This window comes from Oryctolagus cuniculus, chromosome X (genome assembly GCF_051225735.1).
Source record: "Oryctolagus cuniculus isolate XC-2025 breed Fujian yellow rabbit chromosome X, ASM5122573v1, whole genome shotgun sequence".
Taxonomy (NCBI): domain Eukaryota; kingdom Metazoa; phylum Chordata; class Mammalia; order Lagomorpha; family Leporidae; genus Oryctolagus; species Oryctolagus cuniculus.
The window spans coordinates 73,223,462-73,247,507 of NC_142888.1; the positions used below are offsets into that span (position 1 = coordinate 73,223,462).

The 24,046-nt window shown below is 45.9% G+C and overlaps 1 protein-coding gene across 3 annotated transcripts in view; it reads right to left on the reverse strand.

Moving 5' to 3' along the window:
- SLC25A43 (solute carrier family 25 member 43) overlaps nucleotides 1-23,838 on the reverse strand; it is a 56,087-nt gene extending 32,249 nt beyond the window's left edge. Inside the window, exons 1-3 of one of the 3 annotated variants that reach the window (XM_089324136.1) lie at nucleotides 22,641-23,017; nucleotides 15,354-15,595; nucleotides 10,642-10,814 (exon numbers count right to left, since the gene is read on the reverse strand). In XM_089324136.1, coding sequence (XP_089180262.1) covers nucleotides 10,642-10,814; nucleotides 15,354-15,595; nucleotides 22,641-22,915 — 690 coding nt within the window. In that variant the 5' untranslated portion in view covers nucleotides 22,916-23,017. Of the gene's footprint in view, nucleotides 1-10,641; nucleotides 10,815-15,353; nucleotides 15,596-22,640 lie in introns of all 3 variants that reach the window. The other 2 variants (XM_008272927.5, XM_089324135.1) reach the window with 2 other exon arrangements.
- Nucleotides 23,839-24,046: the final 208 nt, after the last annotated feature.

A 24,046-nucleotide genomic window follows, 5' to 3' on the forward strand; every position in this document is an offset into this window, starting at 1 on the left:
TGAGGCAAACCTCAGTTGAGCCTTTAGTGGGCGGGGATAGATGCTGCAGGTAGGTAGGGGTAGCTGCAGGAACAAAGGTCTGGGACTAGAACATGAAATATACTTTGTCTTCAGGGGTTGATGGAAGGGGACTAAGATTATTATTATTATTTTTTTTGACAGGCAGAGTGGACAGTGAGAGAGAAGACAGAGAGAAAGGTCTTCCTTTGCCGTTGGTTCACCCTCCAATGGCTGCCGCGGCCGGCACCCTGCGGCCGGCGCACCGTGCTGATCCGATGGCAGGAGCCAGGTACTTATCCTGGTCTCCCATGGGGTGCAGGACCCAAGCACTTGGGCCATCCTCCACTGCACTCCCTGGCCACGGCAGAGGGCTGGCCTGGAAGAGGGGCAACTGGGACAGAATCGACGCCCCGACCGGGGCTAGAACCCGGTATGCCGGCGCCGCAAGGTGGAGGATTAGCCTAGTGAGCTGCGGCACCGGCCTGGGGACTAAGATTATTTTGATGGAATTGGAGGCTTGAATGGAGCAGAGGTAATAAAAAAGTTATATTTTATTTAGCAAAGGGAGTACTTACCAATTTTTACTTGCCAACACTGAAAAATTGGGACATTTTACCAAAACAATCTGGACTTTTAGGCTCCCTTGAAAACTAGGCCTACATTTCTAAATGGCATTCATCCTCCACTGACTCTTTATTCCTTTCTGTTATCCATATTTAGATGCTAAGCACATTGGTGAGCACAGTGAAGCTCAGCTCTCCAGAATGCTTTCTGTAAGAAGCCACGATGGCTCAGGCTGCATTTGAAAGCTAACTCTCTAGGGATTGAGTCTATGTTATCCGGGTTTCCTTGTGTTCTCTGCTTTTATGATACTTCCAAGTTTTGTGGACATTTGATTTTGCAACTCCTGACATGAAGGGCCTCTGCACAAGGCAGATGGCAAAGTTGGTAAAGGAAATATGCCAGGCCAAGGGGCTCAGCTTCTATTCTCTAGGAGCAATGCAGGAGGACACAGTACTGGCAGATCTCAAGAAAAGATCTGAAGGTGGGCTGGGTGTCAGGGGACTGAAATTAGCATTGACCTTGGAGTCAAGCTACCTGGGTTTCTATCCCAGTTCAGTTACGGATAGATGAACTTGCGTGCTATAGGCTTAATAATAACAGTGCCCACTTTGGAGGGCTGTTGTAAGAATCAAATGATAAAGGACATAAAGCTCTTAGCACAGTGCCTGGTACATCAATGCTCATGCTCAGGTTTAGAATTCAGGGTAGGCTTAGTGGGTAAAACACCTTCCTGCCGAGGCTGGGAGGGAGGGAGGAAGGGAATATCATTATGTTCTTTTTTTTTTTTTAAAGATTTATTTATTTATTTGAAAGTCAAAGTTACACACAGAGAGAAGGAGAGGCAGAGAGAGGTTTTCTATCCATTGGTTCTCTCCTCAATTGGCCACAGGAGCCAGGAGCTTCCTCTGGGTCTCCCACACAGGTGCAGGGGTCCTTCTACTACTTTCCCAGGCCAGAGCAGAGAACTGGATCAGAAGTGCAGCAGCCGGGACTTGAACTGGCACCCATATGGGATGCTGGCACTGCAGGCAGCGGCTTTACCCAATATGCCACAGTGCCAGCCCCTCATTATGTTCTTTTTTTATTAATAAAAGATTTATTTATTTATTTATTTGAAAGTCAGAGTTACACAGAGAGAGGAGAGGCAGAGAGAGAGAGAGAGAGAGATCTTCCATCTGATGGTTCACTCCCCAATTGGCCACAATGGCTGGAGCTGTGCCCATCCGAAGCGAGGAGCCAGGAGCTCCTTCCAGGTCTCCCACACGGGCGCAGGAGCCCAAGGACTTGGGCCATCTTCTACTGCTTTCCCAGGCCATAGCAGAGAGCCGGATTGGAAGTGGAGCAGCCAGGACCAGAACCAGCGCACATATGTGATGCCGGCGTTTCAGGCCAGGGCGTTAACCCACTGTGCCACAGTACAGGCCCCTCTGTGTCTATCTTTGTCTTTCTCTCTGTGTGTCATATTGAATCTGTTAAGAACTAATTAAAAATTAAAATTAAAAAAAGCGATGCCTTCCTGTCATATAGGAGTATCTGGATTCTGCATCCTGCTCCAACCCATGACTTCAGCTTTCTGTAACGCTTTCCTGGAAAGCAGCAGCAGTACCTCAAGTAACTGCATTCCTGTCACCCACGTGGGAGACCTGAATTGACTTCCTGGCTCCCTGATTTCAGCCCTGGCTGATCCAGGCATTTTGCAATGAACCAGTAGACGGGCCAGCTCTTTTTCCATCTCTATCTCCATTTCTGTCTCTCTGTCTCTCCCCCTTCCCTCCCTCCCTGCCTTTCTCTGCCTCTCCAACAAATAATTAAAAGGAAAAGTTTTTTAAATCCTGGAGACCAATTAAAGGATTACTGTAATAGCCTAGGAATGACCTGATAAGGTCCTAGATTAGGCCAGGGGTCAGTGACAAAAAGACCAGTGTGGGAGCATTAGGAATGAAGAAGCAAGTGTTCTCAAGGCTGACAGGGGGTGAGAACAGTCAAATACAACTTCTCGGGGCCAGTGCTGTGGCATAGCAGGTAAAGCCACCATCTGCAGGGCCAGCATTCCTTATGGGTGTTGGTTCAAACCCTGGCTGCTCCACTTCTGATCCAGCTCCCTGCTAATGCACCTGGGAAAAGCAGCAGAAGATGGTCCAAGTGCTTGGGCCCCTACACCCATGTGGGAGACCAGGAAGAAGCTCCTGACTCCTGGCTTTGGGCCCTGGCCATTGCAGCCATTTGGAGAGCGAATCAGAGGATGGAAAATCTCTCTCTCTCTCCCTCCTTCTCTCTCTCTCTCTGCCTGTGCCTCTGCCTCTTCTCCTCTGTAACTCTTTCAAATAAATAAATCTTAGTAACTTCTGGATTTTGAGCCTGGGTAACTGGGGCAATGATGGTATCGAAATGTAAAACTCTGGGAAGAAAGTTTTAGGGGCAAGGGAACTCAGTTTGATACATATTAAATCTGAGGTAACAGTGGAAGTGCCATAGACTCAGGAGGGAGGTCAGGGCTGAAGATGTGGATTTGAGCAGGAGACAACATAACAGGGATGAGTGACCAAGCCGCTATGTCCAGTTCAGCCAAGGCAGCTCAAGGTGGTAAGCATCTCGGGTGGACTTGGCATCTCTCTGAGCAGGCTAGGGCCTCTGTTTATTCACCAACCATCTGTATTCTGCTCAGTCAGCTGTGCCACTCAGATACCACCTTTGTCCTTCATCTTATATGCTTTCAGTTCAAATGCTGACCTGGCCTAATCCTGCTTACCTTGTGAGCCACAGAGTAGGGGTCAAAGTCCGTGTAGGGAATAAAGTAACAGGCTGAGACTTGGTTTTATATTTGACGAAATGGAGACACTGATATGGGCAGTGGGGGAGGGTGGCAAGCAGAGCTGTGGGGGAACCAAGCTTGGGCCTGATGCCCAATCCTCTCAGAAGGCCTAGCAGATTCTAAGGCTTCCATGATCCCAGATGTTTCTTGCATTTTCCAGGCAGTATTCCCAGCCTGTCCCCCCTCTGTCTTCCATATGCACCTGTTTAGAGAACCCTTTCTTTAGGAATCTGTGGTCCTTATTAGAAGCCCATAGGTTAATCATAAAAATTAATCTCTGACAGTATTTTACTCTTCCCATTTGTTGTCGCAATACACTAAATGCTGCCAGTCTGTCCAGGTATGTGAGATACAAAGATAAAAGGGCCAAGTTGTATCTGGAATAGCTTGAGCCAAAATGCACTGAAATGTAGAGAAGATTTCAGGTAGGGTGGTCTTTGGGCCTGGGAAAGCACACAAGGTGGGGAGCACCTCATTCCATTTGTGTGCAGGACTGACCCACCCCCTTCTCGCCAGAAACCCTTCCATCAAAACATGCACGTGCATAATTTACCTCTCCACTGTCTAGCATGCCAGCCAGGAGCCAAGGCAAGAAAAAGGGAATAAAATGAGTGTAAGCATGGTGAAGGAAGGGCTCAGGTGGCTAAACAAGACTTCTGATTACTGTCACTAATATTCACAAGAGTTCCAACCTGATGTGGCATTAAATGGGCAGATTGTATGTGTGTATGTGTGTGCGTGTGTGTGTGTGTGTGTATCTGGATAAATGCATATTAGGAGAGTGAGACAGTCAGACAAAGGGGCCAGTCAGTGTAGAGGTTAAGAAAAATTCCCTGTCCGGTTGGTTATCCGCCAAACACCTGTCATTGATTTGCTTCATGATGGGCAGTACAATGAGAAAGCCAAAGGAATACAAATGGCACCATTAAGTGTGTTCAGGCCACAGCAGCCTGGCTGCCCTGCAGAGGTTCCTCATTACAAATTCTGCTGGCAAACCCTGCCTGCTCCACTGGGAGCAGGCTGTTTTTAAAGCACTCTCTACCTGGTGAATTTGCATTGTTTACTTTTTAGGAACAACAACAACTTTAGGGTTAAGCCTGTTGTTTCAAGGCTCCTTATCCTCCAAACTGAAGATGGATTTCAAGGAGGGATTATAAGGTTAGGAACTGGACACAGATCACTGAGCTACAGGCTCCACTACCCTCGGCATGTGCAAGTACTCTCTATTTACTGCAGCGACATCTAATGGTCAGTCAAGACAATGCCATGTTTACATTTAAGAAGCAGTCTGTGGTTGTCTTAGGCTTAAACACTTTTTAATATAGAGTGGACAAGATATTATGTTTATTAACCCCTGTGAAATAACACTTTGACTGCAACCTCAAGAATTTACTTCCTATATCTTTACATGACATTTATGATGTTATTCATAATTAGATGCTGATCCTATTTTGTGAATACAGCACAATTACTTCAGGTCTTTTTTTTACAACCATTATGACTTTGAATTTACTTGAAAGCTTTTTCTTGAAGCTTTGTCTATGAATTATCTAGAAAGTTTCCATACAAGGGGGAAAGCTGATCAGAATTACCCTCAAATACCCACTTCTAGTGTATCTCACTCTGGTTTGTAGTAGACTGCCATGGTAAGGACATACAAGTGATCTAGTATGGCATGGGGTGTAATTATTCAACCCCCATGAAGAGAAAGAAAAGTTAAAGACTGATGGAGAAAGATGACTAACACCCCTCAACCTCACATTTAGAAGTCATTGAACTTCATCTGAAACCCTTTCTCACCGACCAGCTCTAGACCCTATCTTTACCCCCAGGCTCAAAAGCCTAGTTTTGGACCAAAGGGGAAGAAGCTGAGCTCACCAAACCTTGAATTATGTATAAATAACACTCCAGTGTGCAATTCGGGACATGCTCAAGCTGACTTACCTCAAACGGTAGAGTTAGAAACATACCAGGGGATTCGAATTCAATCCCATCAAGGTGGCATGTACCAATGCCATCTCACTAGTCCCAGTGATCAATTTCTATTCACAATTGATCTTAATGATAGGACTAAGAACCAAAGGGATCACATAAACAAGAATAGTGTCTGCAAATACTAGCTGATAGAATCAAAAAGGGAGAGAATGATCCAACATGGGAAGTGAGATACACAGCAGACCCATAGAATGGCAAATGTCCTAAACAGCACTCCGGCCTCATAATCAGCCCTTAAGGCATGCAGATCCGGCTGAAAAGCCCATGAGAGTATTTCAGGCATGGAAAGCCAAGACACTCTGGGGAAAAAAAAAAAAACCTAAATGAAAGATCTCCGTGAGTGAGATCCCAGTGGAAAGAATGGGTCATCAAAGAAGGAAGTACCTTTCTCCTAAGGGAGGAGAGAACTTCCACTTTGACCATGGCCTTGTCTAAATATGATCAGAGTCGGTGAACTCAGGGGGCTTCCATAGCCTTGGCAGCTCATGACAAGAGCCTAGGGTGATTACTGAGGCCATAAACAAGAGTGTCAATTTGTTAAGTCAACAACAGGAGTCACTGTGCACTTACTCCTCATGTAGGATCTTTGTCCTTAGTGTGCTGTACATTGAGATTTAATGCTATAACGAGTACTCAAACAATATATTTCACTTTGTGTTTCTATGGGGGTGCAAACTGTTGAAATCTTTACTTACTGTATACTAAACTGATCTTCTGTAAAAAAAAAAAAAGAAAGAAATTATCAATTCCCAACTTGACTCTCACTGGGATTAAACATGACAGTAGGTCTGATCTGATTTCATCATCATTTAAAAAATCATCTATTATTTTTCACTTTATGTGTCTGTGTGGGAGCAAACTGTTGAAATCTTTACTTAATGTATACTAAGCTGATCTTCTGTATATTAAGATAATCGAAAATGAATCTTGATGTGAATGGAAGGGGAGAGGGAGTGGGAAAGGGGAGGGTTGCGGGTGGGAGGGACGGTATGGGGGGGAAGCCATTGTAATCCATAAGCTGTACTTTGGAAATTTATATTCATTAAATAAAAGTTAAAAAAAACTAAATAAATAAATAACACTCCAGAAAGTGCTGGAAAGATGCCCATGGCAGTGAGAAAGTCTTAAGGCTAGGATCTTTTTTAATGAATAAAAAAATGTAGTATGAAGGGTCTTCAAAAAGTTCATAGGAAATACAAATTATGAAAAAACTATGCATGGATTTCAAATTTATTTTACATCAAAATAAACTTATCTTTTAATTCCATTTTACACAAACTTTGGGAAGTAGCCTCATATGTAATACCGTCTTCCTACCCCTCCTCTGCCCAGCTTTTCTTTTCAAAGAAAGTATCTTTTTAAGGAAGAAAATGAACACCATATAAATAAAAGCAACTTTTCTAAAGGTTGAACCATATGAAATTGCCATTTGAGTATACCAAAAAGGTCGGATATTGGCAATCACAAAGTAAAGAAGAGATATACCATGCTCCTGAAGAAAAGGCAGAATATTTTTGGGTCGGCTCTGTGGTGTAGTGGGTAAAGTCACCGCCTGCAGTGATGGCATCCCATATGAGCGCCGATTAATGTCCCAGCTGCTCCACTCCTGATCTGGCTCTCTGCTGTGGCTCCTGGCTTCGGATAGGCTCAGCTCCGGCCATTGCAGCCAACTGGGGAGTGAACCAGTGGATGGAAGACACCTCTTTCTCTGCCTCTCCGTCTCTCTCTGTGTAACTCTGACTTTTAAATAAATAAATAAATCTTTAAAAATATATATAATCCCGGCCGGCACCGCAGCTCACTAGGCTAATCCTCCGCCTTGCGGCGCCGGCACACCGGGTTCTAGTCTCGGTCAGGGAGCTGGATTCTGTCCCGGTTGCCCCTCTTCCAGGCCACCTCTCTGCTGTGGCCAGGGAGTGCAGTGGAGGATGGCCCAAGTGCTTGGGCCCTATACCCCATGGGAGACCAGGATAAGTACCTGGCTCCTGCCATCGGATCAGCACGGTGCGCCGGCCACAGGGTGCCGACCGCGGCAGCCATTGGAGGGTGAACCAATGGCAAAGGAAGACCTTTCTCTCTGTCTCTCTCTCTCTCACTGTCCACTCTGCCTGTCAATATATATATTGACAACCCTAATCACAAGGAAATTCTAAAATTTGCCAGAAGGACAAATGACAGGATAATCATAGAAATGCTGCAAATAAGAGAGATGAGAGTTAAAAAGTATTATAAAGTTATAGTAATTGAAACAGTTACAGTACTGACCTAAGAACAGACTGACATATCAACAGAACAGAACAGAATAGAATATGTAGCCTGGGGATAGAGACCATAGAAGATACGGAAACACTTACTATGTGATGAAAGCTACATCACAAAGAAGTGGCAAAAACAAAGATTATTCAAAATATGGTGCTTAACCAATTGGTAAACTATTTGTTAAAAGTTAGAGGATTTCTTCACATCACATACTAGTTAAATTCTTTTTTTTTTTTTTTTTGGACAGGCAGAGTTAGACAGTGAGAGAGAGAGACAGAGAAAGGTCTTCCTTTTCCTTTTCCGTTGGTTCACCCCCAATGGCCACTACGGTTGGCGCGTTGCCAGGAGCCAGGTGCCAGGTGCTTCTCCTGGTCTCCCATGCGGGTGCAGGGCCCAAGGACCTGGGCCATCCTCCACTGCACTCCCTGGCCACAGCAGAGAGCTGGACTGGAAGAGGAGCAACCGGGACAGAATCCGGCACCCCGACCGGGACTAGAACCCGGGGTGCTGGCACCGCAGGCAGAGGATTAGACTAGTGAGCCACGGCGCCGGCCACTAGTTAAATTCTAAATGTATTAAAATGTTAATTGTAAAATTTATACCAAAAGGGACTGGTGTTGTGGTACAGCAGGATAAACACCACTTGGAACACCCACCAATTATTTGGAGTGCCGGTTCAATTCCCAGCTACTTCATTTCCTATCCAGCTTCCTGCTAACGTACACCTGGTCACCCACATGGGAGACTCAGTTGGAGTTCCAGGCTCCTGGCTTTGGCGTAGGCCAGCCCTGGCTGTTGTGAGCATTTGGGGAGAGAACCAGCAGATGGAAGATATCTCCCTCTGTGTCTTTCCCTCCATCTCTTATCATTCTGCCTTTCAAATAAATACATCTTTAAAAGTATAACAAAAGATATTTAAAGAACATATAAGTGAATAACCATAGGATTGTGGGATGGGATACAATTTATAAGCAGAAAAGCAAAGTTAGAAATAAAAACAATAATAATAGGTATAATTGCATAAAATTTAAAAAATATGGTATATATATTACTCTTTTTAAGTTTTATTTATTTGAAAGGCAGAGTGACACTTTGTTTATTTGAAAGGTAGGTAAAGAAGGAGAGACAAAGGGAGAGAGAAAGAAAGATTTTTCCATCTGCTGGAAAATATATGGATGTTTGGACATCCCCAAATATCCATAACAGCTGGGGCTCAGAAGGAGACAGGAACTCCCTCAGGGTCTCCCACATGGATGGCAGGAACCTAAGTATTGAGCTGTCACCTACTGCCTTCCCAGGTGCATTAGCAGGAAGCTGGATCAGAAGCAGAGGCAGGACTTGATCCTATGCACTCTGATATGAGATATAGGCATCCCATGTGGCAGCTTAACCTGCTTTGTCACAACATCAGCCCCATGTGTATTACTTTTAAAATTAGAAATGTCTTTTACATAAAGAAGCATGCATTAGCAGGGTCTAAATTTGTACCTATACTATAATTATAACAATATGACAGTTATTTATCTATTTGCACATGAACCCAGACAGATGAAAATTTCATGGATTGGTGCTGGCAGACTTGAGTGTTGTAGTGATGTATATTTGTCTAAGATGTATATTTGCTTAACCTACCTGAAGGTTTTTATAGTGCTGGGGTAAGTGATGGCCCAGACTAGCCAAGAGTACTAGGGAGGGGACTTGGGAGTGGGATAGGGAAGAAGCATTGAAAAAGCAGATGCACAAGTGAGAGCCACATGAGAAACAAAGTTATCAGGGGCCTGCACTGTGGAGTAGCAGATAAAGCCTCTGCCTGCAATGCGGGCATCCCATATGGGCGCCGGTTCAAGTCCCGCCTGCTCCACTTCCAATCCAGCTCTCTGCTATGGCCTGGGAAAGTAGTGGAAGATGTTCCAAGTCCTTGGGCCCCTGTACCCACATGGGAGACCTGGAAGAAGCTTCAGGCTCCTGGCTTTGGATTGGCCCAGCTCCGGCTGTTGCAGTCATTTGGGGAATGAGCCAGTGGATGGAAGACCTCTCTGTCTCTCTGCCTCAAATAAATAAATAAATCTTTTAAAAAAAGGAAAGAACAAAGGAAAACAAAGTCAGCAAGAGCTGATTTTTTAACATTGGATTTAACTGATCTGAAATTAATTTCCATATAGCTCTTCAGGGAAATATCAATTGTATAAATCGAGATTTGCACAGAAGAGGCCAGAGAGCCAGGGGAACCTACAGAAGTAGAATTTTAAGGGAGTGAGCAGGGTAAAGGGAAGACACAAGGCTTCAGCCTTGGATTCTGAGCCTGCTCCCACTGTACGATGTGGCTGTGACTCCCGTGATCTTATTGAACCAGTTTGATTTTTCTTTTTACCAAAATGGGCTTCTTCTAGGCTAAGCCAATTACTCATTTTGAAGCCTCTGGTTAATAGGCTTTTGCCTCTGTGCTCCCTAGAGAAAGGTGAGTTTCCTAGGGAGATGCATTTTAAATGCAGTTACTTCCTCAGCAGGGGAGTCAGAGGCTACGGGACCCTTGTTAAGCTGTAGTTCCTGGCTTATGTGAGTTCTAGCCCGCATGTTCCAATGAGGTGAAGTCAGGGAGGAAAGCAAGAGTACTGCATCTTTACTCCCAATGGAGGCCACCAGGAGGGAGAGGGGGAGGGGGAGGGGGAGGGGAGGGGGAGGGGGACGGCGGGAGGGCTGGTGGGCAGCTGGGCTTGATCTACCCACCTGCTGCTCTTGGAGGAGGGAGAATCACTAGTGTTGCAACCAGCAAGAAGAGGGGCCTCACCTGAAGGCTTTATAAAAGAAAACAGAGTATAGGGATGAAGAGCAGCTTGAACCCCAGCCAATAGCCCTGCGGTTAGCAGCGGAAATGCCATGGAGTAGGGGTTTGCGTTGTATTTGTATGAGCAGTCACCAACTCCTTGGCAACTTGGCATCCTTCAGGGTAATTTTGCTTCTGCTACCCGGTCACAAACATTCCAAGGCATCCCCTCAGCCCAGCTCCTCACCTGCATCTTTCTCTTGACGGTGTCAAAGGGAAAGGAGATGGTCTGTGTGACCACCGCAGCCAGGCAGACATTGGCAAAGTTCTGCAGGACAGAGAACCGATCGCGGGGTCCATTCCAGATTTTCTCCAGGTTCATGTAGACCAGAAGGGAACCAGCAGAGAACGGGAAAGCACCTGCAAGGCAAGGCCAGAGACACTGCTGATGCCTCTGGGAAAACAGTGGCATGAGAACAGAAATGTCTGCAGGGGAGCCTGGCAATAATCAGTTGGGATTCTGGCCTTGCAAACACTGATCCAACTGAAGGAGGATGAGGGAACTTTTGAGAGTGATAATATACTGTATTTTGATAGGGGTTTTCTTATTTGTCAAAATGCATCAAATGCTTCTCTAAAGATATGTGTACTTCACATACATTATGCTTTAAAAAGAATCATAAAAAAATACTGAACTCCAGTTAATGACACAAACATTGAAGGGTTTAGGAGTGAAGTGTACTAATGTTCACACCTTACACTGACATCTTCGTCCAAAAAGAGATGGATTGATGAACAGCTAGAGCAATGAATAGATGGATAAATATGTCATAAAGCAAAACATTAATTATAGCATCTAAATGGTGGGTCTATGTATGTGTGTTTACAATTCTCTTAATTGTTCTGGGTGTTTGAAATGTAAAAAACAAAAACAAAAACAAAAAAAACCAACAATCAAACACCTAATGTTGGGGAATAAAATCACTCCCAAGACAAAAGTTAATGGGAAGCACCTACGCAAGTTTTGGGGACTAGGAAGGACTTTTTTTCTAGCTAAGAATGAAACATTCTATGAAAACTGGAAAGTGAGAGACTTTCAGTGGTGAGAGAAGAGGGAAATGTCCTGACCTTGCATTTGAAAATGGCACAGCCATATCAGGGCCCAGTGAACATCCTATACTGTGTACTTTCCATATCTTTCTAGTAATTATGATGTTGAGCAAGTAATGTAGAAGGTGGCACTTTTATAAACTTCCAGAAACTTCAGTGACAATCTTCATTTTATAGAGGGGCTAAATTTCTCCCTCAAAATGATATATAAAAGGGAAGGTAACACACATAAGGTTGTTTAGAAAAATACAATGCGGTTATGCTATGGTCAGTAATAGACCACATATATGACAGCAGTGCCATATGATTATAATGAAACTGAAAAATTCCGAGTGACATCATAGTGCAATACGTTATTCGGATGTTTGTGGTGATCCTGGTGTACACAAACCTACTGTGCTGTCAGTCAGCTAAAAGTACTACATACTCAATTGTGTGCAGAACACAGTATGTGATAATGATAATAAATGGCTGTTACTGGTTGATATAGTTACTATACTTTTTATTGGGATTTTTGAATATAAAACATTAATTGTAGCAAGATGTTCATTATGGCATCTAGATAGTATATGTATGGGTATTTCTACTTACAAAAAAAAAGTTTACAGGGGCTGGAGCTGTGGCATAACAGGTAAAGTCGCCACCTGCAATGCCAGGCATCCCATATGGGCACCAGTTTGAGTCTTGGCTGCTCCTCTTCCAACCCAGCTCTCTGCTCTGGCCTGGGAAAGCAGCGGACAATGACCCAAGAGCTAGGGCCTCTGCTCCCACATGGGAGACCCAAAAGAAGCTCCTGGCTCCTGGCTTCAGTCTGGCCTAGCCCTGGCTGTTGAGACCATTTGAAGAGTGAGCCAGTAGATGGAAGATCTGCCTCTACCTCTCTCTCTCTGTAACTCTGCCTTTCGAATAATCTTTTTTTTTTAAAGTTTACTATGAAACAGTGTGCCATGTTATACCAGCAGCCACTTCATACATCCTGTGTTTATTGTGTCTCAGGATTTCATCAAGAGACATCAAGGGACTGGCATTGTGGCACAATATATTAAGCCACTGCCTGCAGCACTGGCATCCCATGTTGGAGCACCAGTCCTGGCTGCTCTGCTTCTGATCCAGCATTCCTGCTAGTGTGCCTGGAAAAGCAGCAGCAGATAGCCTGAGTACTTGGGCCCCTGCCACCCATTTAGGAGACAGAGATGGTGTTCCTGGCTTGTGGCTTTGGCTTGGTCCAGATCTGGTCTTTGTGGCCATTTCAGCAGTCAACTAGTGGACAGAAGATCTCTTTCTCTCTCGTCTCTCCCTCTCTCTGTGTCACTCTGCCTTTCGAATAAATAATCTTTAAAAAAAAAAAAGAGTCCACATCGAGTGACTGACCTACATCATCTAAGCTTGTGTAAGCACACTTGATGATGTTGGCACAGTGATGAAATTGTCTAGTGCTGCATTTCTCAGAACAGGTCTCCGCCATTAAGCAATACATAGCTGTATTTATTTAGGGAACATATGTTAAAAATGACTCACAATTCTCCCATTTACCTTCATTCAGAAAACATTTGGGGAGCTTATGCTATGTGCTGGGCCCTATGCCGGGTGCTGGGGATACAAAGAGGAGCAGGCTAATTCCTGGAAATGCTCACCATCTCGGGAAGGAGACAGCCAGGGGAAACTGCTAAGTATAGCCCCATATGTGTGCCAGAAAAGGGTGCTATACAAAATACTTTGAGTACACAGAGATCTGTGGGATTAATTTTGCCTGGGGGCAGTCAGGAAGAACTTGACAGAAGGGAGGACTCTAGAACCGGACTTGAGGAATGAGTAGGAATTCATCAGACAGTGAGAGCGGAAAGGCAGTGCAAGTGGAGGGAACAGCATGCACAAAAGGAGTGGCATTGGCAGGAAATGTGAGTTTTTTCTTTGTGGCTGGAGAAAGAACAGGTGGAGGTGTGGCAGGATAGACTGGGAGGGGGCATGTCTGAAGGATCTGGGCGGCCAGAAGGAATTTGGGCTTTCTGCCACAGCCCAGAAGGAGTCACTGAAAGCTTTTAAGGAAACCAGCAAAACAATCATAGTGTACATGGAAAGGTCCCTCCAGCGTGGCAGCCGTGCACAGGGCCAGCTGGGGCAAAGAGGCCCCATGCTGGGAGCGGATGGCAGCCTGAATCTATGAATGTGAGTTGCAAGAGTCTATAGGACAGATGATGAGGGCATGAGACAGGGCAGAGGAGATGGGCATGGAGAAGGAGGGCCAGGCTTGAGAATTAGAAGAGGTCACAGTGACAGGATTTGGTGCCTGACAGAAATGGAGGGAGAGGAGGAGTTGAAGAGATCCCGAGGTTTCTCTGGGTGAAAGAAAGGTGGTCTCATTCGTTAGAGGACACAGAAGGAAGAGGAGGTGGGAGTCGAATGAGGACAGCTGAGTGCATCTTGCAATTGATGTGCCTAGGTAGCATGGATACCTACAAGGTGTCCAATAACAGCTTCTCATTCTGCCATTGAAAACTGGTATAAGTCAGTGGCTGAAAGCCAGGGTTCTGGAGTGATATATCTAGGTTCTCCTATTTTCTATTTATGCGACCTTGAATAAGTTGTGTTGCTTCCCTAATCTGGTCTGTAAAATCAGACCTTTAGAGGTTGGTCAATGGGTACAAAGTTACAGTTAGATATAAGAGGAATAGGTTCTGGTATTTTATTGTACAGTAGAGTGACTGCACATAACATGTTATGTACTTCAAAATTGCTATAAGAAAACATTTTGAACATTTTCACCACAAAAAAATGATAGTTGTTTGAGGTGATACGCTAGGTACCCTCATTTTAACATGATAGAATATTTACATGTATTGAAACATCACATGGCACATTGCAAATATGTATAATGATTATGTGTCAATTAAAAATCAGACTTGAAGAAGTAAAATACAATGAAGCTTAACTGAGAAACTGGATGCAAAGCACTCAGCACAGTTCCTGGCACACAGTAAGCACCCTCCAAAATGTTCGTCGTTATGATTTATGAGGTAGAGATTGGGAGTCATAAAGCACAGTGTTGCTGATTGAAGCCATTAGCTTTCCCTAATGGAGAGTATGGTGAGAAGAAAGCTAAAGCAGAGGGTGAAAAGGAAGCCAAGGAAGCAGCTCCGGGGAAGAACAACACTTAGGAACTGGCAATATCAGATGGCCCAGATAGATAGACCAGAGAAGAAAGAACTGCCAGAGAGCTGGAGACACCCAGGTGACTGGGGAAGGGAGGTCCCAGAAGCCAAGTTGCTGAAAGAGGTAATTGATATAATCAAATGCTGCAACAAAGATCAGATAAAGGGTGACAGTCTACTAGAGCTAGCAATTGCCCCCCCCCCCCCCCCCGCCCGGTGCCTGCAAAATGTTCATGGAACAATGAAATTACAAGATAATGCACGTTTCCCATGAACTGTTAAAAGCTCTCTCATGTGTGTGCAGTTCTGGCAAAGGTCACAAATACCATGGATGGTTTCAACCCTAGTTGTGTTCCTACATGTATGCATGCACACTGCAGACTCCTGCAGTCAGTGGGAGGGGTGTGCGTTTAGGTTTGCTTTCCTATCAGTTTGCCCTGAGCTCTCCACTCTCTGTCCCACTCCCCTCCCTGGCATGTCAATGATCAAAGTTTGGTGGTGGTGGTGGGGCTTATGGCTGTGGAATCATATGAAGCTAAAAGCTAACAGGCTCCATCTAGATTGAGTCTACACAATTTGGCCTCAGCAAAACTTATTTCAATTGTCACAAAGGTAGGTATATGATACATTTCTATATATCAAAAAGAAAAAAAAAGAAAACACAACCCTTTCTTGAATAACGTGAAAAATTCCATCTTACCTAAGACAGTGAGGGAAACCCCTCGATAAAAGGCCAGGAACCCTTCCTGTTGATAAATAGTAGAAAAAGCATGGAGGAGCCCCCTGTAAGATGGTTCCAGGATATTCTGAACCATCAACCGGGTTTTGATGAGGTCTGTAGGATATGTCACAATGGTGGAAACCATGCCTGCGAGACTCCCAGCCATGATGGAACTCCACTGGGAAATATGGCCTAGATCATCCGTGAACAGCACGACAAACCTGGGAGAAAATAGGGATAAAGCCCAAAGGAATCAGCTACTGGTTGTGTCCAAGTGTTCTATGCTACTCCTAAAAATATTTTCCAGGATTGGAAGTGCTTTGCAAGCGAAGACTATTATAGTACTGTATGAGGGTTCTTGACAAAGGTCATGGAAAATACATACTATAAAAATATGCATGGATTTAAAACGTTTTTGCACCAAAGTAAACTTCTCTTTTGCTTTCTTTTTTTTTCAGGAGCTTTTGAAGTCTCCTCATACTAGTATTAATGAATAACACATTTAAATGCTACTATATACCATGCTGTCCAACCTTCTTCTATCTCCCCCAAGTCCTTCCCACTTTACTTTTAGCATTTCCCTCTTTTATCTGTATAAACGTCAACCTTGGCTTGCCTGTGGGATGTAAATACACAGAAGTACTTGGTCAGTACCAAGTTGCAATGCATCCTTTTTGTTTCCTTGAAACATGGAAAGAATGAAAATTTTTAAGATGCTGATTCTGAACATTCCAATCATTGAGTTTCAAAAATGTATTGGTTTAATGGTTATAAGAGGCCAGCCTCATTTAGTAAGCCCCCCAAAATGACAACTACAAACAATAACAAGATACTATTTCTCACACGGTAGACTGGCAAAGATTAAAAAGCCTGATACTATCAAGTGATAGTGAGGATATGTAAAAATGAATTCTCACCCACTGCTGGCAGAAATGTAAATTGGTACGACCACTTTGTAGTAGCTAGTAAAATTGTAAAACAAAACAAAACAAAACAAACTAAAACACCTACCTTTATGCAAGCAATTCCATTTCTAGGTGTACACCCTAGAGAAATTCTTGCATGTGTACACATGGAAACATATACAGCATTGTCAGTAAGCATGAAAAATGCGAACAACTTAAATGTCCATTGCAGGGGGAAAGAATACATTGCAGTATCATCATACAATGGATATTATCTGGTTAAAATGAATGAGCACAGGCCTATATATTGACATGGATAAATCACAAAAGCATAATATCTAGTGAAAACCACAACCTACAGAGTGATCTACCGTGTATGAAAATCTCTAACTTAGAAGAAACTCATTCTGGAGGGCTGATGCTGTGGTGTAGTGGATTAAAGCCCTGACCTGCGGTGTCGGCATCCCATATGGGTGCTGGCTTGAGTCCTAGCTGATCTACTTCCGATCCAGCTCTCTGCTATGGCCTGGGAAAGCAGTAGAAGATGGCCCAAGTCCTTGGGCCCCTGCACCCACGTAAGAGACCTGGAAGAAGCTCCTGGCTTCAGATCAGCTTAGCTCTGGCTGTTTTGGCCATTTGGGGAGCGAACCAGTGGATGGGAGACCTTTTTCTTTTGTCTCTACTTCTCTCTGTAACTCTTTCAAATAAATAAAATAAATCTTTAAAAAAAATGCATTCTGCAAACAGTATTATCAATAGACACAGATAAAAATACACATGAAGAAATATAAAAATAGACCCCTGGGAAAGTAGAGAAGAGATGAGACTGGGCTTTACCTATAATATTGTATTTCTTGTATTAAAATAAAAGATATTTGAAGTATCTTTCATACTGTCTACCTTTCACCTGTCAAATTTGGGATGTAGGTATGTGAGTTTTTCTCATCTAGTCTGTGTTGCTCTTTTTACAATTTCACCAAAAATGGCTTGGGGGGGAGTACTTTCCCAAATGGAAAATGGAAGCCACTCTGTTACAATTCCTCCTTTCAGAAGCAGGGCATCCCTAGTCACAAGAGCCTGCTGGGCAGAAATCATTCTAAGGGGATTCTTCTCAAGTTCCCTGGCCAGGAAGTAAAGGAATTTTACTCCTTCTTGCTCATGAGAACAAAATCCAAGAGGGTTCAGAAACGAGGGAAAATAAGAACAGCATTTGTCAGAGAGTAGGGGTAGGGAGAGGAGGAGAGGAACAGTGACGGTTTGGACTAAAACGTAAGTCAACAGAGCTAGGCCAAACAGAAGTATTTCATCTTTTGAAAAATGGGAACATTGCCAGTTCTTTGGCTTTCAAACCTCTGGTGAAGAGGTGCATTTCCTGTTCCTCCAGCTGTCAGCAGGCCTGGATCATCTGAATGATAACAGTGAGTAGTCTGGGGGCTGGTGCTGTGGCGCAGCGGGTTAACGCCCTGGCCTGAAGCGCCCTGAAGCGCCGGCATCCCATATGGGTGACAGTTCGAGACCTGGCTGCTCCACTTCTGATCTAGCTCTCTGCTGTGGCCTAGGAAAGCAGTAGAAGATGGCCCAAGTGCTTGGGCCCCTGCAACCACACGGGAGACCCAGAGGGAGCTCCTGGCTCCTGGCTTTGGACCAGCGCAGCTCTGGCCATAGCTGCAAATTGGGGAGTGAACCATCAGATGGAAGACCTCTCTCTCTCTCTCTCTCTCTCTCTCTGCCTCTCCTCTCTCTGTGTAACTCTTTCAAATAAAGAAGAAATAAATCTTTAAAAAAAGTGAGTAGTCAAGTGAAGCCATCTGAAGCATCCTAGGACAGCTTTTTTTTTTGTTTTTTGTTTTGTTTTGTTTTGTTTTTTGTTCCTAGACACTCTGCATCAAAACCATTTCCTTCAAGCTGTAGGAGAATCTTGACTTCACTTTGTCATCCTACCTCAACTGTCTCAACTGGAACAGTTATTTTAGTTAACCAGCTCCTTTTTTTTTTTTTTAAGATTTATTTCTTTGAAAGGCAGAGTTGCAGAGAGAGAGAGAGAGAGAGAGAGAGAGAGGTCTTCCATCCGCTGGTTTACTCCCCAAGTGGCCGCAACAGCTGGAGCTGTGCAGATCCGAAGCCAGAAGCCAGGAGCTTCCTCCAGGTCTCCCACGCGGGTGTAGGGGCCCAAGGACTTGGGCCATCTTCCACTGCTTTCCCAGGCCACAGCAGAGAGCTGGATTGGAAGTGGAGCAGCCGAGACTTGAATCAGCACCTATATGGGATGCCGGCACTGCAGACAGCAGCTTTACCCGCTACACCGCAGCGCCAGCCTCTAACCAGCTACTTTTAAGATGCAGGTAAGTAAAGCTACCATTCTCCAGTGCCTCAGTTTTAGTGTCTGCATACTTCCTAGTTGCTCCCCGCTCCATCCACTGGCCAGTCATATTGGAGAGGAACCTTAGGAGGTGCGCAGGAATTAAAGGAACTGCAAATGCTTGGCTGGAGGGGTGGTCTGCAGCAAGCTGGAACAACCTAGAAGGGGGAGTCTGAAGTGCTGAAAGAAATGCCATTCATTCCCCCTTATTCCCCATTCCAGTTGGCCACTTCTAGGGCATTAGTTAATTCATGATTTGTTTACTGAATGTGCCAGGCACTGCACTAGCACTCAGCATAGGGCATAAGAGAGTTTAACAGTCCTGACAGAAGACAAGGAAGTGTGTGACAGGGGCAACTGAATGAGAAATAGGCTCTTGGCTCATTGAATGACTTGAAGTAGGAAGAACTCTATCTTGTATCAGTTTGTTTTATGAAGTAAGGTCTTATGATAAATATATGAAATAAAAGAGAAGAGTCACAGGGAATCCTTTTTTCTCAGACTCCTGCCATCTGATAAGAGACAGGACAACTAATCCTTTCCCTTAGAATCAAGGTAGGCCACTAATGACATCATCCTGGTCTCTGTATCTTTTTTTTTTTTTTTAAAGATTTATTTATTTGAAAGGCAGAGTGGCAGACAGGGTGTATGTGTTGGGGGTGATCTTCCATCTGATGGTTCACTCCCCAAATGGCTTCAATGGCTGGGGATAGGCAAGGCCAAAGCCAGGAGTCTGGAACTCCATCTGGCTCTTCCACATGGGTACAGGGGTCCAAAGATTTGGGCCATCCTCTGATGATTTCTCAGGCACATTAGCAGGGAGCTAGATCAGAAAGGGAGCAGCTGGGACTCAAACCAGTGCCCATACAGGATGCTAGTGTCCTAGGTGGTGGCCTAACCGGCTGTACCACTATGCCAGCTCTATGGTATCTATATCTTAAACTCTTGTCTGATTGGGTGGAGCACCAGTGTTTCCAAGCCTGCTCCTCCTCACCCCCACACATCCATGTACTGTGCTTTTTCCAGGGAGAGGGGATAAGCTACCCTTCCTTTCAGTCACTGCAGATATTACAAACACCCTGGGTATATGTGATCAGAACTGCCAACATTTCAACCTAGCACAGGTTAGCAGCCAAGGCAGCCAAACACAAACTCAAGAAGGTTATGCAATAAGGAAATGGTGTTGATTATGAACAATTTCAGAGCTTCAGGGACCCAAAGCTATGTTTACACACGGATAGACAAGAAGTTGTGGAATAAAGTTGGGGGGAGGTGTGTTTTCTATTTGATGCATTTGAAAGCCACCTATTGTGTCAGGTAATAATTATTACAAGATCCCAGCTTCCCCTAACCTGTGTCTGTCTGTCTCTATTTCAAATAAATCCATCTTTTTTTAAAAAGGCCTTAGCTCCCCAGTAGACTACTGAGTGGACCCTTGATCATGAATCCAAGTAAGCGGACATTTCAGCAGCGCAGTGGTAGAGAGAGTCCCGCACTAAGGAGCCAGCAGACCTGGATTGAAGTTCCAGCTCTGCCATTAGTTGTATTCACGGACAAGGCATTTAACCACTTCATTCCCTGATCACGTGGGATGTAGATGCTTTGCTCAAACTCAAGATCATAAGCTGTCCCATTACCCACAGCCAAGTTGCAAATGCAGGGTCAGGCAAGAGTACAAATGAATTAGTATAATGATAAACCAAGAATATCATTTTTTGTTGCAAGGAAAGCACTTTGTTTCCTAACTATGCTTTGCCACTCACTGAAATACTTGCTTTTTGTTTCCAGAGAGAAAATAATCCTGCAGGAAAACAATTTATTAGCAAACCTAGCTAAGGTCACTTTTGGTTCTTCCTCTTCCACACATCTCCTCTTTTCCCCTCTCACTGTCATCAGCCTGTTTCAGGTACCTTCTGTTGCCACATGGACTAGTGTAACAGGTTCCTAACTGGTCCTACCACCCCCAATCTTCCTCCTCTCTAGTCATCCTATCCTGCTATCATGTGACACTAATTCCCTTGAATTGCTTTAATCACAGTTACCCCGCCCTCTCCTTGCAAAAAAAAAAAAAAAAGAAAAAAAAGAAAAGAAAATCTCCCACAGCTACCCTTGCATACCAAGTCAAGTCTAAACTTCTTTAAGCTGAACCCCCAAGCTCTCATTCCAACCTGCTTTTCTGGCTGTATTTCCAGTCATGCCACATGTCTGCCCACCTCTGTGCCCTTCCTGACACGATCTGCAATATCTTTCTCCCCATCTTTGCCTAGCAGACTCCTATTCATTCTCCCAAGGCCAAGCCAACATTTGTTTTTTCTCCTCTGTGAAGCCTGCACACTTCCTCCTCTTCATCCCTCATCAGAAATGTAAACTGCCATAGCATTTCATCCATGGCAAACAAGGTAGCACGGGTCTATTCTTGTGGGTACACTGTTTTTATTCCTCTATTCCCCTGTTAGCTCCTGGGGGCACCGGGATTGTGCCCCTTTCATCCCTGCAATGCCCTGAGCATCGTGCACACACTGGGCACCTCATGTAGCTTAATGAAATTCATGTCAAATGAATACAGAGAGGAAGGCAGAGTGATGCAATAGAAACAATCTAAGCTTTGGAGTCAAGGCCAGGTGGTGGAGCTCAGCTCAGCCACAGAGGAGTTGCGTGAGTGGTCTGAGCCCAGTTCTGCTTTGGACCTCACAGGGCAGGAAGCAGAGTTGTAGAAATCAAACGAGGTGTATCTATTAGTTGGCTAGCAGAACGGCTAGGGCACTTCAACCAGTCTGTTTAGTTCTTCCCCCACACATTCTATTCCACCCGAAGGGAGATTTGCATACCACTTTGTGGAGAACAGAGTGAAGCAGGGAGGAAGTCAGAGGACAACTGGTCACAGACTGCCAGGGCAAGGGAGAAGAGCCTTGACACAAATACCACGTGACCCTACCCATGAGTCTCTCTCCAGAAGAGAGAGAAGGGGATGCCACTCCCAGGCAGAGACACAATGAGTGCTGGCCTAGAGTGCTCAGTGATCGGGATGATGCCGTTCAGCTTGCCAGCTGCCAAGAGGCCTTATCAGCTCTGGTCTTCCAAGTGAGTGTCAAGGCAAAATGCTCTGTTAGCCACCAAGGCTGAGCTCTGTGGTCAAGATAGAGCACATCTATCTGCCCAGCAGCTGTGAGCTGTTTGTCTAATTCAGAGCCAAGGCCAATCTCCAGAGTTGGCACAGTGCCCCAGGAGTGAGAGACCCAGGGACCGTCAGCCCTCACAGACAGCTACTTCCTGTTCCGGAAATGCCATCCCTAGCCTTCCTACTTTGATGCATCTTATCTAGCTCCAACGCATTTCTCTCTTTCCCCAAGGAGCAGCTGTGGATGTGGATGTCCAAAGGTACGAAAAGCTCAAAGAGAGTCCGGGTGGGCAGCTGGGAGCGGGGTGACGTCATAGGCTGGAGGGGCTGCTTGTAGCTTGGAGAGGGGAGTCTGCAGCCCCTGGTGTGGTCCTCAAGTTGAGAGAGTGAGTGGGCACAATCTGGTGGCCTCCCTGGGGTAATAAGGCTTGGGCCCTTTCCCCTTACCAAGCACTTTTCTTCTTGGGGCATTGGTTACGCACAGCTCTACACACACACACACACACACACACACGCTTTTTCAAAAGGGTCTCTTTCCACCTAAGCCGGCCAAAGAACATTTCCCAAGTTGGGGGACGGTGGGCATGGTCTCAGGAGTCATCCCTATGGAGAAGTCTTCATTCCTTTGCCCCATACCTCCTCGCGTTCCATTCCACCTCCTCGCCCCATGCAACCTAGCGAGCCTCTCAGGGCCAGGCTGTGTGCGGTTTGTAGGGCATGAATCCCAAGACAACATCAAAGAACAAAAAACTGGGGGACTGCACTTTAGGGGCCTCCTGGCCCAGCTGCTGCAAGGGGCTCCCACGTGACCCGGAAGGGGCCGTCCCCACCACAGGGCCCCGACTCAGGGCGACTTCCCAACTTCCCGGCTTCCCGGCTCTTACTTGCGGTACGCAGCGAGCTGCACGGCACTGCAGGGGAAGAGGCGCAGGCACGCCACCGCGTTCCCCTTCCACAGGGCCCGGGGCCCCTCGGCCCGCCACACCCGGCGCCCTGTGGCCCACGGCCCCCGGGCGTGGCCTCGCGCGACGCCGACCTGGGCCAGCACGGTAGCGAGCTCCAGGGGCGCGGTGAGGCTGAGGCTGAGCGCGCCCGCCAGGCCGGCGCACAGCAGCCGCTGGCTGCCGGTCAGCCGCACGTCCCGCCTCCACGTTGCCATCCGGCCCCGGCCCGGCCCGGCACCCCGCGCGCGCCTCGGGCCCGAGACTCTGCGGCCATCGGCGGCGAGGGCGGGCCAGGCCCCGCCCGGCGTGGGGCGGGCCCGCGGGAGGGACTGGGAACCCGGTTCACGCCCGAGCTGGGCCGCGGGGGCTGGAGGTGGGGTGGAGGGCCGACCGCGCGGGCTCTGCGGCCTCGCTGCGGTACCGTGGGTCTGCTTCTCAGCTGCCAAGGCTCGACTTTTCGACTTTGAGTTCGGAAAGAGTCACCACGTTCTCTCCAAGGCCCAGCCAGGTAGACTTCTTGTGTCCTAGGTGTTCAGTGCTCCTCTTCTCTTTTGCCCTCTTATTCCCTCTGCTCAAAGAAAAAACCTTGCGGCTTTCTCAGTGCGGTACAGAAAATCCTTCCGTAACAACTACAGCTGCTGCCTCTCACGCACTTGTGAAGTACAGGGCCTTGCATATATTATCTCAGTTAATCCTCAACACTGTGGGCAAGTCTTCCTTTGGAGAAGCTGAAGGTGTAGTGGCTAGAACTGGATTCTGGAACTTGCCTTAGAGTCTTGGTTCTACAGTTTACCAGCTATGTGATCTTTGGGAAGTCATTCAACCTCTCTGTGCCTCAGATCATGGTTTCTTCCCTGTTGGCGCGGCTGTAAGGATTAAATGAACAGAGACTGGTAGAGGTAAGCAGTATGTGTGTGTTATGATTAGATATCATTTTACAGAAGAGGAAACCAAGACATAGAAATTGGCTCGCTCCAGATCACACAGCTACTACAAAGCAGAGTAGCATCCAGTACAGGCTACACTCCATGTGTGGCATACATGCCCTCTGGGGCTGCAGAGGGTAACTCCAGTAGGGGCATTTGCAGTGCCTCTGTTAGCTAAGAGGACCGTAGGCACAAAGAAGGGCCAAGAGTGACTTGACCAGAATCAAAGCTTTTTTTTTTTTTTTTAAGATTTTATTTATTTACCTCAGAGACAGAGTTACAGACAGAGAGGGAGAGATAACAGAAAGGTCCATCCGCTGGTTCACTCCCCAAATGGCCACAACAGCTGGGGCTGGGGCAGTCTGAAGCCAGGAGCCAGGAGTTTCCTCCGGGTCTCCCACATGGGTGCAGGGGCCCAAG